Source organism: Chamaea fasciata, unplaced genomic scaffold (assembly GCF_029207755.1).
Source record: "Chamaea fasciata isolate MVZ Bird 193981 ecotype frontalis unplaced genomic scaffold, bChaFas1.0.hap1 SCAF_20, whole genome shotgun sequence".
Lineage (NCBI taxonomy): Eukaryota > Metazoa > Chordata > Aves > Passeriformes > Sylviidae > Chamaea > Chamaea fasciata.
Window position 1 is genome coordinate 7,642,081 of NW_027094105.1, and position 16,616 is coordinate 7,658,696.

Genomic DNA, 16,616 nt, shown 5'->3' on the forward strand with positions numbered 1-16,616 from the left:
AGGTGAAGAGAGCCGTGGATGAGGTGGAGGGCAGATCCAGCTCCTCGGGCAGAGAACAGAACCCAGAGATGCCATGCTGGGAGCATTCCCAGGCAGCTCCAGCCACCTCCTGCCATCCAGACGTGTTTTTAAGGCTTTTAAGCTGCAGTGGGAAGCTGGTGTGGGCCTGGGCTGCGCACTGGAGTCACTGGGGGAGGGATGGGGCTGAGGGACGCTCCTGTGGGAGAGCTCAGCTCTCCATCCCTCCTCTGCCTTGGCCCTTTGCCTGGTGGGGCTGAATGAGAGAGCAAACCCCGCGAGCAGCAGGTCACCCGGCAAGGAGACACGGCCGGGATCAATTGACGCATTCCTGAGTAATGGTTGTGTCTTAGGACAGTAAAACCTCATCGGGTTTAACGCCGAGATGCTCGCACTGATGATTCATTAAAACGCCGGGCTGGATCCGTTTCCTCTCGTTGCTCAGGGCTGGGCAAGGCGGATCTGCCCCTGTGACATTGCCGCAAGGACCGGGAGTGACACCCGAGCCCCGCAGGGGACCCGAGGGGACTCCGACAGGGAGGCACGTGAGGTGGCATTAATAAAACAGCGCCAACACTCGCTGACTAAAGCCAGCCAATGTGTGTGTGTGTGTGTATCAAAGAGCTCCAGGCAGTTCGTTATAATTCCAATTAACGTGGGAAAGTTAATAACCGAAAGAGGATCCATCAGGCTTTAAACAAATGGGAAGGGGGAGAGACTGAAGGTGTCTTTAAACTGGAGCCAGCTGCTGCAAAGAAATAGCAAATATTGAACATATCCAGTGGTCTAGGCAGGTGGGGGCTTCAATGGATACAGAGCAGGGTGGGAGAGCAGAGCTGGGCTTCCCTGGGTTTGAAAGGGCCAGAATTAAATCCTACAAAGGCCAAAAACAAGAGGGGAGAGGAGAGGAGGAGAGGAGGTGTCTCTTTTCTTGCTCTTTGGGAGAAACCAGCATTTCCTTTGGCATTGAGCTCTGCAGGGAAAATATTTCAAACCCTGTCAGTATTATTTAAAGCCTGGGAGCTCAGGCAAGGCTCAGGCTCCTTTGTTCTCATGTCTGGCCAGCTTTGGGGTGATCCCAGGCTGGGTTATGTGGACACCCGGGCCAAAGGCACCACGAGCACTGTGGTCCACAAGGGCTCAGCCAGAGCAGCCTGTGAGCAAACAGCCCTTCCCAGGCACTAAGGAAGATTTAAGAGTGAATCACATCAGCCCGGTCAAATCCAATTGCTATTGATAATGTCCATGTGCAATTAGAGCCAATTAAGGGGAGACAGCAGATGACAAGTGTTTGGCCAGGAGCTGACGGGGGTCAATACACCAGTCCAATTTCCCAAGGACTAAATGCAATTAAAGAGGATCACTTACCCGGCTTGCCCAGGAGGGCCAGCACATAAATGGGCACGGCCAGGTGCTGAGTGCCATCCTGGCAGGATGCAGAGCTCCAGGAGCCAGCCCTGCTCCTGCCCCAGCCTCAAGCTGCGGGAGGTGGCCTCCATGTACTTCACCATGGTGGCGGCGTTCCTGGTCATCCTGGTGGTGGCCCTGCAGGGCTCGGCGCCCCGAGAGAGTGATTTCCCCTTCAAGGTGCCCCTGGATCCCCAGGGGCTGCTGGAGCTCTCCTGGAATGTCAGCTACCCCGAGCAGGCCGTGCACTTCCAGCTCCTCATCAGGGAGCTGCGCTTCGGGCTCCTCTTCGGGATGTCGGACAGGGGCGAGTTCGAGAACGCTGACCTGGCCGTGCTCTGGAGCGACGGGCACAACTCCTACTTTGGGGTGAGTCACTTGCGGTGTTTGCATGGATGTTTTTTGGGGTTCCTTCCCTGTGAATGCAACTCTCTGAACCTGGTTTGTGATTTGGTAGAGTGGGGTGCAGACCATGGCACACGCTGGGCCAGCCCCGCTGCTCCAGAAGGTTTTTTGGGGATTTCTACCCCAGACAACCTCACAGATCAGACCCACACGGTGGGTTTGGCATGGGGGTTTGCCCAAAAGAGAAAAGAATAAACACAGCAGCACATCAGCAAGGCTGAGGGAGCCAGGAGCTGGATGTCTCTGCTGTGTTTTAGCTGCAAAGATGCACACACAGGGGATGCATCAACACCCTGCTTCACTCGTGAGCTGCTGCCAGTCACATTAAAAATTAACCACAGCTCCCATTAATGGCTCTGAGACAGGGCAAAAGTCACCACGCAGAGAGGCTGCTGCTGCCAGCAGGAAGATCCTGGCTGAGAGTTGCATCCACAGGAATCAATGGGATAACAGAGCAGCCTGGGGTGCTGTCAGAAATTAAAGGTGCAAATGTATTTGGGTGAGATGTAAATGGGAGTGCAGGGAAAACTGATCTCCAGTTGTGTTGTTTGCTCTTGCTGCTGCAAACCCCATCCTCCCTGCCACTGTCTGTTTGCTGGGTTCCTGTTTGGGTGCTTTTCCCAGCCCTGGGCTCTCCAGCCCTATCCCCAGCCCACCACATCTGGCTGATTGCCACTGTGCTTGGCTGCAGAAGGCAATTCCCAGTTTTGCCCGTGTGAGGCTTTCCAGTAAGTTAAATTTTACCTCCCTGCTTACTTCAAATTAACCATAAAACACATTCTTTCGCAACCAGCCGCAGTGTGATCCGCAGTGCAATGAAAGCATGAAAAGAAGGGTTTATTATCTGCGCTGTTTTCTTGCTAATTGCCGGCCTTTCAGGGGCTGTGGTGGCCCGAATGCTCCAGGATTTCCCAGCATCATGTTAAGGAAACAGAAAGGATCATTTCTAATCTCGCCCAAAGACAAGCAGCGCTGAATGAGACACCCGGCAGCGCTCAGGTTTGCTCCTTCACTTGGTGCTGAACAGCATCCTGCAAGGAGATCTCAATAAATCTCCCCAGCCCCGGTTTTCTCTCTCCCAGCAGCTTTTCTTCTGGATAAGCGTGTCGGCTGTGAAAAAAATCCAAATTTGCTCAGCCCCCCATGTACTGTGAGATTAACTCGCGCTCCGTGTTCCTACGAAAACAAATGTCATGCGAGCTCCGTGGAGCTGATTTCCCTCTCCCCCTCTAAGGACAATATGTTCTGGAAATATGACTCTATAGTTCTGGCTGAAATGATGCCAAGTTCCTTCATCCTTTTTTTCTTCTGGTTTTTCCTCCCAAGAGAAGAGAACCAGTGGCACCCGTGTGCCTACAGCCAGCTACTTCCTGGGTGCCTTTTCTGAGTGAACAGGAGGCCCACGGGGAGGAACAAAAGATCAAAGAAACAACGCTGTTCAAATGCAAATGATCACAGGATTTTATACTCCAAACCTTCAAACCTTGAGGCACAGGAATACCCTACTGCTTTGCTTCTTGGGGTGGCTTTGTCACCATCCTCTACAGCAAGAGGTTTTTGGGAGGCCGTGCTGGGCTGCCAGAACAATCTGACCACAAAAAATTCAGGATTTTGCAGAGGGGCAGCAATTTCCAGGGCTGACATTACATCCCAGCAAGGGTCTGACCTTAAACTGAGGGAGGCTGGTTTGTGCCAAGGGTTTTGGAGAGCCCAGCACGCCCTTCCACAGGGTCCCCCAAAACACAGCACGGACCAATGCAACACCTTCACCTGTGCCTGGGGGCTTTCCTTCCTCCCTTCCCGACCTTTCCCCACTCACACCTCAGCTTGTAAAGGTCTTTCTGCAGGTTGTTAGTGCTGGGTCAGGAGTTTCCCAGGTCAGCCTGAGCACCAGCGGCAATTCCAGCACGGATCTGCCCAGGAGAGGCATGGAGCCCACCAAAGCACAGGCTCCTGCACCTCTGGGATGCTGAGGGTGGACAGAAGGAGGACCTGCGGTAGCTCTGGAGGTGCCTCCTGGCTGAGCAGACTGCTCTCTCCCTCACAGGATGCCTGGAGCGACGCCAAGGGGCAGCTCCACATGGATTCCCAGCAGGACTACCAGCTCCTCGGGGCTCGCAGGGCTCCTGAGGGGCTCTACCTCCTGTTCAGAAGAGCCTTCAGCACCTGTGACCCCAAGGACTACCTGATAGAGGTATGGCATCACCCTGACCCCATTGTGGCACCCCCAGCCCCATCCCAGCCCTGGGGAACAGCTCCAGACACATCCTGCAGGGTTTGGGCACAGGCTCAGGGGTGGGTTGGTGCTGTGTGAGGCAGAGAGGAAGTGAGCTACAGATGTCAACCCTGGCCCATGAGTAATGTTTGGCACCATCTATTCACAACCCCTTCGAAAGCTCGCTCAAGTGTAGCTTTTAGCTCGTGTGCATCATCAGCTCCTGTTGAACATGCACTGGGTCTATATAAATCCCTCCTGCATCACTCTGCTCGGCAGCCCGGAGCCAACTGTTGGGAGTGTTACGAAGAGGGGTGGGTGTATCAACAGGAGGCAAACAGGAGGGTTGTGACAGGAGCTGGGACAAAGGGACAGCACACAGAGGTGCTGCTCTGTGCTCCTGGGTGGTGTGGTGACGTCTCCCTGGCTCTGCATCCAGCACTCCTCTCTGAGCTGGGATTTGGGATAAACCTTCCCAGTGAGGGATGTCAGACAGCTCAGGGGCTCAGCTACAGGCCCTGGCTGCAGGCTGGAGTCTGTGCAAGGCTCATCTCACATGAAAGCCTTTGTGGGCAGGATATTTTAGAGCCAACGTGGGCACAGAGTGTCCTCGAGTTTTTTGCTGCTGGTGTTCAAAAGCTTCTCTTGTGGTGAGAAGTGTCTGCCGTCTGCCAAAACACTGAGAGCCCTGGAGGGAAAAATCTGTGTGTGAGCCACGGAAACACTTGCTGGTCTTTATTCTCTGATCCTTTAGGGAAAGACTGTTCTCTTTATCCCTTCTCCCTTATCTCCTGTCCAGGGCTCTCAGCATTCTTGTTTGCACTAGACTTTCAGCAGAGCTTCTAGTGGTACCTTCCACCTGAAAAGAAGCAGGAAGAAAATGGAAGGTTTCAAGGAGGAGTTTTATTTCTGCTATTTGATTTTACCCCCCCGCCCCCGGCTATTGCTGGGCTGCACGGGGGGGATGAGCCCTGCCCTGATGGGTTTGTGCCAGTCTGGAGCTCATGAGGGGCTTGGAAGGAGCAGAGAGGATGTGTCAACCTTTTGGAAATGATGGGGAAAACTTTTCAGACTCTCCCACCTGGTAGGAAACCCTCAGTGACCACATTAGCCAGAGAAACACCCTGGGATGGGAAACTTTCCTGGGACAGCACAGCAGAGTGAGCTGTGCAGTCAGGGTGGGGTCACAAGACCCATTTCTGGGTTCATCCCACCACTGCTGGTGCTGCTGGTCCACGCAGCTCGTGCTCTGCGTGAAACCCCCCCTGATTTGTTCTGCTCTGGCTTCAGGATGGCACAGTGCACCTGATCTACGGCATCCTGGAGAAACCGGTGCCTTCCCTGCAGGCCATCAACATCTCTGCCCTCCGCGGGGGGCTGCAGAGGGTGCAGCTGCTAAAACCCAACATCAGCATCCCGGAGCTGCCCAGCGACATGAAGAGCATGGAGATAACAGCCCCGGATGTCGTCATCCCCAGCCAGGAGACCACCTACTGGTGTTACATGGCAGAGCTCCCAGAGGGCTTCCCCAAACACCACATCATCATGGTAAGAGGCAGGAGAAGAGGGCTGCCCTTCACCCGGCGTGGGTCAGGAATTGCACTGAAAATCCTGGATTTTCACACCCTGAAAATTCCATGTCACGGGGAGGCTTTCAGGCCCTGACATCTTTCCAAATGTGGTCCCAAAAACCTCTTCCAAGTCCATCCCACCAGTCAGCAGCATCCTCATGTCTCCTAGAGTGTCTCAGCAGGAAGGGACCAGGTAATGTTTTCCCACCTGGCAAACCCAGCAGGTTCCAGGGCAGGCTCAGAGCTGACTCCCTTCAGAAGGAACAGACCCACAGCAGGATTTTGGCACACAGAGGGCCATGAGGAGCATAAAAACACAGGAAACAAAGGAACAGGGCTGTGGAGAGCAGGGCACAGCCAGCCAGGGTGGGAACGGGCTCCTAAAAGATGAGGGAGAGTCCATAAAAACAGAGAGTTACAGACAGAAATGCGACTTGTGGGCATTGCCCAGACGTGTTGCTTGGGCCACCTCCTGCAAAGGAGAGGCAGAAACCTGCTGGCAACCCCGAGAAAGGGACGAGCTGCTGGGAGAGCACCCAGCGGGTGTGGGGGTGGCTCGGGGGGTGACCTGGCACATCCAGAGTCAAAACCCTCAGACACCCGAGCTGCGGCGAGCGCTCAGTGATTTCGAGGGGAGAGACGGCGCTGCAAAGGAAGGCTCAGAAGGAGGATTTTCTCTCTGACAGATGGTGCGAAGTGAATCATCTGTGTGTAAGTAAGAAGTGTGTAACTCCTGATACCTTCCCGCTGCTGCAGATCACTTCTGCAGCTGGCACTTTTAGCCAGAGATGTTCCTCAGGCTTGAGTCACTCTCTCTACCCCAAATCCCCCTCCCCGTGCCCCAGGCAGCTGCTGGATAGGAACAAACCCCAAACTGCTGCAGGCAGAGCTACAACAACAACGACACAGCCAGGCCTCTCTGTAGGAAAAAGCAACATCCCCATGGTCACTTCAGCCCCACAAAACTGGTAAAGGACTCAGTCATCACAAAACAGACCAAGATCTGCTGATCCCCTGGGTCTGTTGCTGGAGAAAGGATGAGCTGGTTCTCTGTGGGCTCTGGGTTGGTCCCTAAACCAGCCAGGAAATGAAATATTTCCACAAGTGACCTAAATGCTCCTTGGGCACTAACAACACATTGCTCCCCCTTTGAAGCACCCAGGTGCTTGACTCTGCCATAACCAAAATATGAGGCCCTCGGTGCCTCAGGCCCGGAGCAACCTTCCCTCCCCATCCTGTGGCGGAAAGGGGTACCAGGTCCCAGATATTCCTGCCCTGGGGAGCCTGGGGTGGGCTCTCAGCGTGTCCTCTCCTTCCTGGGCTCCGCAGTACGAGCCCGTGGTGACGGCAGGCAACGAGGCCCTCGTCCACCACATGGAGGTGTTCCAGTGCGCCGCCCAGTTCGACAGCTTCCCCCACTACAACGGGCCCTGCGACTCCAAGATGAAGCCAGACAGGCTCAACTACTGCAGGCACGTGCTGGCAGCCTGGGCCATGGGGGCACAGGTGGGTGTGACAAGGGACACGTCCCCCCTGGGTGACGTCCTGCCCTGCTGCCTCCCAAACCTCCCCCATCCCGCTTTGGGATTGCTCCAGAGGGGTTGACCTTGCACTGGGGTTTGGTTTCAGCCCTGTCTGATTTTCCCAGTCCCTCCTGGGTGTGTGGGGTTTCCCACCTCCCCCCCAGCCCTCCTCCTCTCTGGTGCCATGAGTCAGTGGGGTGGGACGCTGGAAGAGCTCCCCAGGGAAAGGTCATGGTCCTGAGCCTGAGAGAGCTCAAGGAGCTTTCGGACAAACGTCTCAGGCACTTGTGGGATTCCTGGGGCTTGTCCTGTGCTGGGCCAGGAGTTGGATTTTGATGATCCTTGCGGGTCCCTTCCAACTCAGGGTGTTTTATGATTCTGTGACGACACTCAGGTGTTGTGCCACTGCATGTGGAATGAGAGAAGCAGAGAAGCTTCTGGAAGCAAGGGCGGCTCTCCAAGCACAACCAAGGGCACAGGTCACGTCCCTCAGCCCATGGTGTGGTTCAGGACTGTGTCCACACATTCCCCTAGGCTTTCCAGCCTCGTTCCCAGGAAAGCCACCCCACTGCTGCCCTAACAGCCTCCCTTCTGCTTCCAGGCTTTCTATTACCCTGAAGAAGCCGGTCTCGCCTTTGGTGGCCCAGGCTCCTCCAGATATTTGCGTCTGGAGATCCATTACCACAATCCCCTGGTGTTCAAAGGTGAGGGGCTGGGTGGTGCTGCCTGTTGATTTACCTGTCAGACCACAGCAGAAGAGCAGGGGGAAATTCCAGGGAAGGATTGCCACCTTCTGGGGAGGCCTCTGGCCAAAATCATGGCCCTGTTCTCAACTTTCTGGAGAGCTGATGATCCAGATCTGTCCCTGCAGGAAGAATGCATTAAAAATCCCCACCATGCTGCTGCTTTTCTGGTCTCAGTAAAGTCATCCTCACTGAAGGCTGACGTGTGGCCCAGAGGAGGGGAAGGATGTTTGGGAAAGGAAGGCAAATTGCCCCCGCAGAGTTCCTGCAAGGATGCGATCCAGGGCAGCACCAGGATTTAGCTGGGCTGTCTCAGGAGCCCCCCGATTTTCCACACGAGGTTCTGGGGCTGGGTCTGAGCTCAGAGCAGGAGTGACAGCAGTGCCAAGTCACCAGAGAGACCAGGCTGCCAGGGGAGGGGGGGATGTGGATGTTGTGTTCCTCTTCTCCTGCTTCGATAACATTGTCAGGAGACACATTGGAAAAAAAAGAAGGATTCCAAACAACCCGGCTTCTTCATTAACATAAAAACAAGCAGCTTCTTGACTACCCAAGGATATTTTTAGGAGGCCAGAGCATATGTACTGTGGATCAATCATAGCACATTCGGCAACTTGAGAAGAAACACGGCTATAAATACAGAGTTCACGTCTTCCATCATTTATCTGCTTTTGCATGTTAACCAATAGTGTCTCCCCCGGTATTCTTATCCCTGGGTGGGCTCCAGCCTGGAGACAGGGAGCTCAGAGCTGGCCTGGACCCCTCCTGACCTACTGACCCTGCTCTTTCCCTTTGCCTGCGTGGCCTTTTGGGGTTTGGGGGTGTTCCCGTTAAAGAAGCTGCAATGAGCCCCGTTCCTGAGGGACTGTTCCAAAGCACCCCATGCTCTGTCCTTCTGCTCTGGGCTCCCCCAAGGCACCCCTTACCTTGCTGTCCTGGGACAATTCAGCCTCAGGTCAGTGCCCTCGCCAGGGAACCAGGTGCATCTGGGGCCACTCGGTGGAGACTTGCATGAAAATCCGTAGGATTTAAAACAATTTCAAACAGATGAAGGAAGCCGGGAGGGGGAGGCTACCCATGGCAGCACAGCATCGGGTTTTTTCACCTGTCCTTGTTTTTTCACCTGTCCTTGTTTTTTCACCTTCTGACCTTGTCCCTGCAGTGACTTGTCCTTGTCCCCTGGCCCACCAGGTCGCCGTGACTCCTCGGGGATCCGGCTGTACTACACGGCCACCCTTCGTCCCTACGACGCCGGGATCATGGAGCTGGGCCTGGTGTACAGCCCAGTGATGGCCATTCCCCCTGGAGAGGACAGCTTCATCCTCACGGGGTACTGCACTGATAAATGCACCCAGCTGGTGAGTGCCTGGCCCCTCTGCGCCTCAGAGGGGAAAGGTTTTCCGTGGCTTTTCCCTGGCTCCAGGCAGTACCAACCTCCAGGCTCCCGGTTTGAAGTTTTAAACTCACCGTGAGGTAGCGCTGGAAAGAAAAATCTGCTGTGTACAATAAACAGAGGAGAGCAGCTGGTTGGGATGGGCTGAATCCCCCTGGAAGGAGCTCTCCCGGGGAGCCATCTGCTCCAGCTCCCAGGGGTACCATTCCCATAAAACTCTGCCGAGCTGGCCGTGTCCCAGTGGTGCTTTCCCTCCCAGGGATGGGAAAATTGGCTCCTGCTCCCGAGGAGCCTGCCAAGAGCTCTCGCAAAGATGGTTCCAAAGGGCCCACCTGGCTCTCTCAGGGAAGTTTTAGTGTGTGTTTTTGTAGGGCCTACTCGCAAGGAATCGTTTGTGCCACCACTAACGAGGGCAGGGAAGGAAGCAGGACCTGACTCAGCTGCTCCTGCTGCCCTGGAGCGTCAGTTTGGCAGCAATGAGGGTTTGTCCCTCTGCAAGGAGCTGGCTGAGATGCTTTTCCAGGGTCACAGTGACCCCCTAAACCCCGTGTGAGAGCCAGAACAGGGACAGCCAGCTCCCAGCACACAGCAAGGGGATGTGAGGGAGGGGAGGAGAGGGACAGAGCTGGCCACGGGGGCTTGACCTTTCCTTCCTTCCTTCTTTCTTTCTTTCTTTCTTTCTTTCTTTCTTTCTTTCTTTCTTTCTTTCTTTCTTTCTTTCTTTCTTTCTTTCTTTCTTTCTTTCTTTCTTTCTTTCTTTCTTTCTTTCTTTCTTTCTTTCTTTCTTTCTTTCTTTCTTTCTTTCCTTCCTTCCTTCCTTCCTTCCTTCCTTCCTTCCTTCCTTCCTTCCTTCCTTCCTTCCTTCCTTCCTTCCTTCCTTCCTTCCTTCCTTCCTTCCTTCCTTCCTTCCTTCCTTCCTTCCTTCCTTCCTTCCTTCCTTCCTTCCTTCCTTCCTTCCTTCCTTCCTTCCTTCCTTCCTTCCTTCCTTCCTTCCTTCCTTCCCCCAGGCTCTACCAGCTTCTGGCATCCGCATCTTCGCCTCCCAGCTGCACACACACCTGGCGGGGAGGAAGGTGGTGACGGTGCTGTCCCGAGACGGGAGGGAGCGGCAGGTTGTGAACGCTGACAGGCACTACAGCCCTCACTTCCAGGTACAGGGGCTGCAGGGCCACTGGGGGGCCCGGCTGGGGGTCACCCCTGGGCACAGTGCCACCCTGGCACTGCTCTGACGTGTCCCCCTTTCGTCCCCTCCCAGGAGATCCGCATGCTGAAGGAGGTGGTCGCGGTTTTTCCGGTGAGTTGCTCCAAAACCAGCACATCCTGACCCCGTGGCCCTGAGTGCCCTGCCTCCTTCCATCACCCCATCCCATCTGGGGGCTCCCGGGGGGGCTGCAGTGAGGGTCCCTGGGTCATTTCTGCCGTCTCAACGCAGATACTTTGGGGACAATCAGGCACCCTCTCTCATACGGCGCGGAGCTGGTGTGTGGGCAGCCAGGAGATAAATGAGGCTCCTGATTTAGCTGGGCTTCGTCTGGCAGAGGGAGGCTCCTCGGGGGGTGAGGATGAGCCATGGTGGTGCCCTCTGGCCTCGCTTGATGGAAGGAGAGGAAGAGATTCAGCGTCAGAGTGGGAGTGGGTGGGAAAACAGGGGTGGGACCTGCCCCAGGGCTCGTCAGATGGGGAAGGACCTGACTGCAAAGCTGAGGGCAGCTCCTGGAGCTGCCGTGCCCCACGAGGCTGCTCAAAGCGCTCAGCAGCCACTGGAACCGTGCCCGTGGTCCTCAGCGCTGACTGTGGCGGGGAGGCTGTCGTGCCATCGAGTCAGCTCCGGATTTGGCACTTCAAACTCTTGCCTAAGTGCAACTTTAAGGTGTTTTCAACCCTGCAGAAATTCTCAAAAAGCGATGAAAGCAGGAAGCACCATCCCTGGGATGCAGCCCTGGGGAATCTCTGCAGGGGATGCAGGTTTAGCCAGGACTCCTGTGGGGTTGCAGGCTCCTGATACGGGGAGCAGAGATTTCTATGTAGAACACTCCCTAATCCCTAAATTTCCCTGCGTTTGTCACCCCCCAGGGCGACGAACTCATCACCACCTGCACATACAACACCGAGGATCGGAGCAGAGCCACCGTGGTGAGTGCAGGGCCAGCTCCCCTGCTTTTGGGGGCAACCCAGGCTGGGCTGGGGGCACCCCCAGAGTGAGGACCTGCATGAAGCCAGGCTGAATCCCAGCCAGGAGCAAAGGGAGGGTGGGAAGAAGGGAACTCACAAGGCTCTGCTGCCTGCAGCGGGGATGTGAAGGTGCTAATTGTGAAGTAGCATGTGTCACTCTAATTCCCATCACAAACTGTTCCACCAGGGATTAATTGTAATTAAAGAGAAGTGGCACTTTTTTGACAGTGCATGTTATTTCCTTACATAGGCAGTGGGGAAAAAAAAATAAAAGAGCCTGTCAGAGGTACCATCAACAGGGACAAGGCTAAATATAGCAGAGGGATTATAGGAAATCTGCATTTTAATGTAAACCATACGGTCTAGCCTGGAAGTCTGTCCTTGCACAGAGGGCAGACAAGCAGAGAGCTGCCCATGCCGTGCACCTGAAGGGGTGTGAATACATATCTCTTATCTATTACCTCTATCTATCTATCTATCTATCTATCTATCTATCTATCTATCTATCTAATATCTCTATCTCTATCTCTATCTCTATCTCTATTTATCTCTATAATCTCTATATCTCCCTCTATCATCTCTATCTCTCTCTCTCTATCATCTGTCTCTATCTCTATCATCTCTATCTCTATTTCCATCTCCACCTCTATCATCTCTATCTCTATCTCTCTATCTCTGTCTCTATCATCTCTATCTCCATTTCCATCTCCACCTCTATCATCTCTATCTCTATCTCTCTATCTCTGTCTCTATTATCTCTATCTCCATCTCTATCTCTGTCATCTTTATCATCTCTATCTCTATTTCTATCTCTATTTCTATCTCTACCTCTATTATCTCTATCTCTGTCATCTCTATCTCTATCTCTATCATCTCTGTCATCTCTATCTCATCTTTACCTCTCCAGATATCCAGATATCAAGATACAGAAAACAGACAGAGATTTTAGGTGTAGATCCCTGTCAGTGTGCACCCATGGGTGTGAGCTGTGTGCCCCCCTGCCCTCCCTGCCCCTGCGCAGCCCCAGCAGGGCACAGCCAGACCCCGTTTCCATCGCCTTCCTGCCTGTGCCACAGGGAGGGTTTGGCATCCTGGAGGAGATGTGTGTGAACTACGTGCACTACTACCCCCAGACCCAGCTGGAGCTGTGCAAAAGCGCCGTGGATCCGGGCTACCTGCACCGCTACTTCAACCTCGTGAACAGGTGAAGAGCCCCTGCACAGCGGGGCTGGGGGCACAGGGACCACTGCTACAAAAACCCAGGGTTTTGAGGATGGCTGCGTAGTGAGAGCCACCAGGAAGGGAGAGCAGCCCCTGGGAGGGACTTCCCAGCAAGAGTCGGTGTGTGGCCAAGTGCGTAAATGCAAAATATTCCTTAGAATTTGAGGCAGGCACCATGGATCCATGCCAGGGGAGGAGGCTGCAGCCCATCCACCCATGAGGAGAGGGGAGATGCTGACCTTGCGCAGGGTGTCCTACCCATGGGCTGGTCCCAAATCCTGCCCTGCAGGTGCTGGCTGCTCCAGGCTGTCCCTGTGCCCGGTGCTGCCCCCAGAGCCATTCCAGGTGGCTGTTGAGGCAGGGAGGAATTGCTCACACCCAGCGCTGGAAGGGCACAGCACACAGCACTGCTCTGTTCCAGCCTGGCCTTTCTCCTGCCCAGGTTTAACGACGAGGAGATCTGCATGTGCCCACAGGTGTCTGTCCCACAGCAGTTCTACTCCATCCCCTGGAACACGTTCAACAGGGATGTGCTGAAATCCCTCTATGGCTTTGCTCCCATCTCCATGCACTGCAACAAATCCTCCGCCATCCGCTTCCCGGTAGGTACAGCCTCACTCCCGCAGCTTCCCAGCAGAATTCCCAGATGTCAGGTTGGGTCTGCGGTGCTCAGGACACATCCAAACCCAGCAGGCTCAGGGCAGGGGGCTGGAGCTGCCTGGAAATCCCTGGCATCAGCAGGACACGGAGCCCAGCCCAGCCCTGCGCTTAGACAATACATCTGGAGCCCACCACGGATGCTCCCAGCCAGATCCAATTAGGAGATGCATTTGCATAAAGTGATTTGGAGGCTGCTTCTGCTGACTGTTAAAGTAGGGCCAGATCCAAGGAGAAACGTGAGGTGGTTTTTAGGATTTTGGCAAATCAGCCCAGGTCCCAGCAGAGCGAGCTCATTACGCACGGCATCTGTGCAGCCTCCGAATGTGGTGATCCAGCAAAACGTGAAGGATAGAGGGCTAGAAGGAGGTCTTTAAAACAAAACCAGGCCCAGAGATGAGGGACATGACGGTGATGGTGATGATTTAAAACCACTGCTGGCACCAGCTTCCAATGCCATTTATCAGTGTAATAAATTTGGATACCTTGTTCCTGGATCCAGTGCTCTCCACTGCAGCACAGGAGGATGCTGAGCTGATTGCAGGGATGACCATCAGCTTCCTGCCACAGTAAATTCCCTTTAGCAAAGTTTCACTGTGGAATGGGCAGAAACCTTTCCAGTCTCCCGGAACTGGACACCAGGCACCTCTCAGCCACGCAGAGCTTTGCTACAGGGACAGAAGGGGTGCAGAAGTTTTGTGCAGCAGCAGAATTATGAATTAAACCTCTTAATTTATGACCCAGACAGTTCCCTTGATTTCAGAGAGGTCTTGGGGGCTGTCAGGAAGGGACTTGAGCAGAGAAGAGCCAATTCTGGCTCGAATTGGGTCACGAGCATCGCAGTGAGGGCGAAGGAGCCTCTGCTCCGCTGGTGTTTCAGAGCGAGCCCGGCTTGGAGACATCTCATTTATTCCACACCGTTTCTGCCAAGAGAAAAGCACCAGCTTCTAATTAAGCTCATGTTTTTGCAGCTCAGTGATCCTAAATCTGATGATTTCTGGAAGGAACTGAGCGCTGTTAATTATCAAGCCAAATCTCAAGGTAACACTTGTGAGCGGCAGTGGGGACGGTGCCGTCCCCGAGTTCCCCTGTGCCCGCGAGGGCTCGCAGTAAACTCTCTCTGTTCACATTTCCACTCGAGAGCACTGAAAACAACAACTGTCAAGACACTCGACATGCCTTTGATCTCTCCGAAAAGCAGGCTCAGGGTTGGGGATGTACCAGCAGGGCAGACGCCGTAGCAGATGGGCTCAGGGCTGGAGCCCAGCCCTGGAGCTGGAGCACCCTAAAGATGTTTAACTGCTCCCCTAAGCCATGAGGACACAGGAAAGGAGTTGTTTCTCCAGCTGGTGCTCCCCTGCAGTGCTGTCCCCTCTCTGGTCACTCCCCATGAGCTTTGGAAAGGTCTCTCCATCCCATTCCATCTTTCCCCAGGGTTTTCCCGGTGCTGGTGCCGGCTCTGGCCCGTTTCGCTTGACATACCAGGGGGAAATGTCAGCCGAAAACACAAATTCCACTTTCATCTCGCTGATGACTCACGGCTCTACCTCTGCTCTCCAGACCTCCCTCCTCCTGCTCACGCTGCGGCTCAGCCTCTCGCTGACATTTCCGCATGAGCACGCAGCCGGCAGCCCAGCCGGAGCATCACCTCCCCGGAGCCGAGCCCACCGTGCCCTCCCGGCCCCCGCCCACGTCCCCACCGGCCACCAGGCCGGGCCGATGTCACATCTGAGCTAGATCCTGCTCGGCAGGCTCAGCCCCGGGCACTGCCTGCACCTGGCAGGTCGCTCTTTGCAGGGAGCATCCCCAAGACAAGGTGCCTCCAGGGATGCACGGAGTGGGGGGATTTGTCCTGGCCGCGGTCACCGTGAGCCCTGATGGCTGTGACAGCCCTTCCCTGGCTCTGCTCCGTGGCACCTCAGCCAGGCTGCTGCATCCCTCCTGCTCCACGGGCACATCCGTGCTGGAAATTCCTGCCAGTAGCTGCTAAGGGAGCGTTTTCCTGAGCGTGGTGGGCCTGTGGGGCTCCCTGCTTTGAGCTGTCTGCACCTCACTTGGCAGGTAACAATTTTGGGGTGGAAACTCCCCAGCTGGGGTGGGTTTGTGGAACACGGAGACGTCTGCACCGCTCAGGGGATGTGTAGGTGCTTCTGCACTAGGAATAATTAGTGATGTCTCATGAGAAAAGACCCTGATTGGGGTTAAAGACCACTTCAGACCTCAAAGTTGGTGCCATTTCCCCAAGCAGACAGAAACACCGAGCCTCCAACACCTTCCTGCCCTTCTGGGGAGGAGACCTTCCACCCGCCGTGCGCTCACGGTGCTGACCTCTCTTGCAGGGCGAGTGGGAGAAGCAGCCGCTTCCCCGCACCACCGAGAGGCTGCGGGAGCCCGTCCCTCGCTGCCCGCCCGCCCCGGAGCCTCAGCCCGCTGCCCCCGTCCCCCTCAACCTGGGCCAGCTCCGGAGGGACTGACACGGCTCTGCCAGCGGGCCGGGAAGCGCCTCCAGGGCAGGAGCATCCATCCATCCATCCATCCATCCATCCATTCATGGGGAACATCCCTGCCCACACAGCGATGCCAGCCGGTGCCCCGGCCCTGCCTCCGGGAGGGGCTCGGAGCTCGTCAGGCAGAGTTCACCAAGTCCTCCGGGAATGGGAAGCGCTATATTTAGCGCCGTATTAGCGATGCTGGCTCTGAGTAACGCTGCTTCCCACCCCCGCAATAACAACGGCGAGGTTCGCTATTGTGTCGCCCCAGGGGAGGGGGAAGGAGCCGGTTTGCCTGCGGGGAAACTGAGGCACGGAGCAAAGGGATGTGTGGGAGCAGCATAAAAGCCTCGCCGGGATGCCGCGGTCCCGTCCAGCTCAGGATGGCTCCACAGGTGCTCCCCTCACGCTGGCAGCTGTGGGAGGGATGGAGGGATGGAAGGAAGGAGGGAGGGATGGAAGGAGCGATGGAGGGATGCCACAACACCCTCCCAGCACTCCCCTCCCTCCTGCAGGGACTGCAGCTCCCCCTCCACACTCCTTCCCCCACTTTTATTCCTCTCTCAATGCCACCGGATGCCAAAGGCTGGGAACAAACGATACCTCTGGGATGGGGTTTGGAAAAGGGGAGGGGGGGAGGGAGGAAGACAAATCTTTTGTCAGGAAAAATTGCTCCATTAAATATCTAAATGTAAAATAAATTGCTTTTTGCTGTTGAGCTCCGAAGGGAGAACATTCGGGAGGAGCAAAAGAGAGGCTGGAGGTGCTGCAGGAGAGTCCATGTCCATCCCAGCTTCCATTA

The 16,616-nt window shown here is 55.2% G+C and overlaps 1 protein-coding gene across 2 annotated transcripts; it reads left to right on the forward strand.

Annotated features, from left to right (window-relative positions):
* The first annotated feature begins 1,362 nt into the window (after positions 1–1,362).
* DBH (dopamine beta-hydroxylase) lies at positions 1,363–16,592 on the forward strand. Of its 2 annotated transcripts, none has more exons than XM_066201287.1 (12): positions 1,363–1,794; positions 3,878–4,024; positions 5,336–5,593; positions 6,946–7,122; positions 7,741–7,843; positions 9,074–9,240; positions 10,283–10,426; positions 10,531–10,569; positions 11,349–11,408; positions 12,524–12,651; positions 13,111–13,270; positions 15,665–16,592. In XM_066201287.1, exons 1-12 carry the CDS (start codon positions 1,363–1,365, stop codon positions 15,797–15,799), a joined length of 1,950 nt encoding a protein of 649 aa, XP_066057384.1. In that variant the 3' UTR covers positions 15,800–16,592. The 2 variants fall into 2 exon arrangements, with proteins under 2 accessions (XP_066057384.1, XP_066057382.1); XM_066201285.1 differs by lacking the exon at positions 15,665–16,592 and adding an exon at positions 14,760–15,242 and having other exon boundaries at positions 1,453–1,794.
* The last annotated feature ends 24 nt before the right edge of the window (positions 16,593–16,616 follow it).

Coding starts and splice junctions, on each gene's coding strand:
- DBH (XM_066201285.1), top strand. CDS start 1,453: ATGCAGAGCTCCAGGAGCCAGCCCTGCTCCTGCCCCAGCCTCAAGCTG. Junction 5,594..6,945: donor CCAAACACCACATCATCATG/GTAAGAGGCAGG, acceptor TGGGCTCCGCAG/TACGAGCCCGTGGTGACGGC. Junction 10,427..10,530: donor ACTACAGCCCTCACTTCCAG/GTACAGGGGCTG, acceptor GTCCCCTCCCAG/GAGATCCGCATGCTGAAGGA.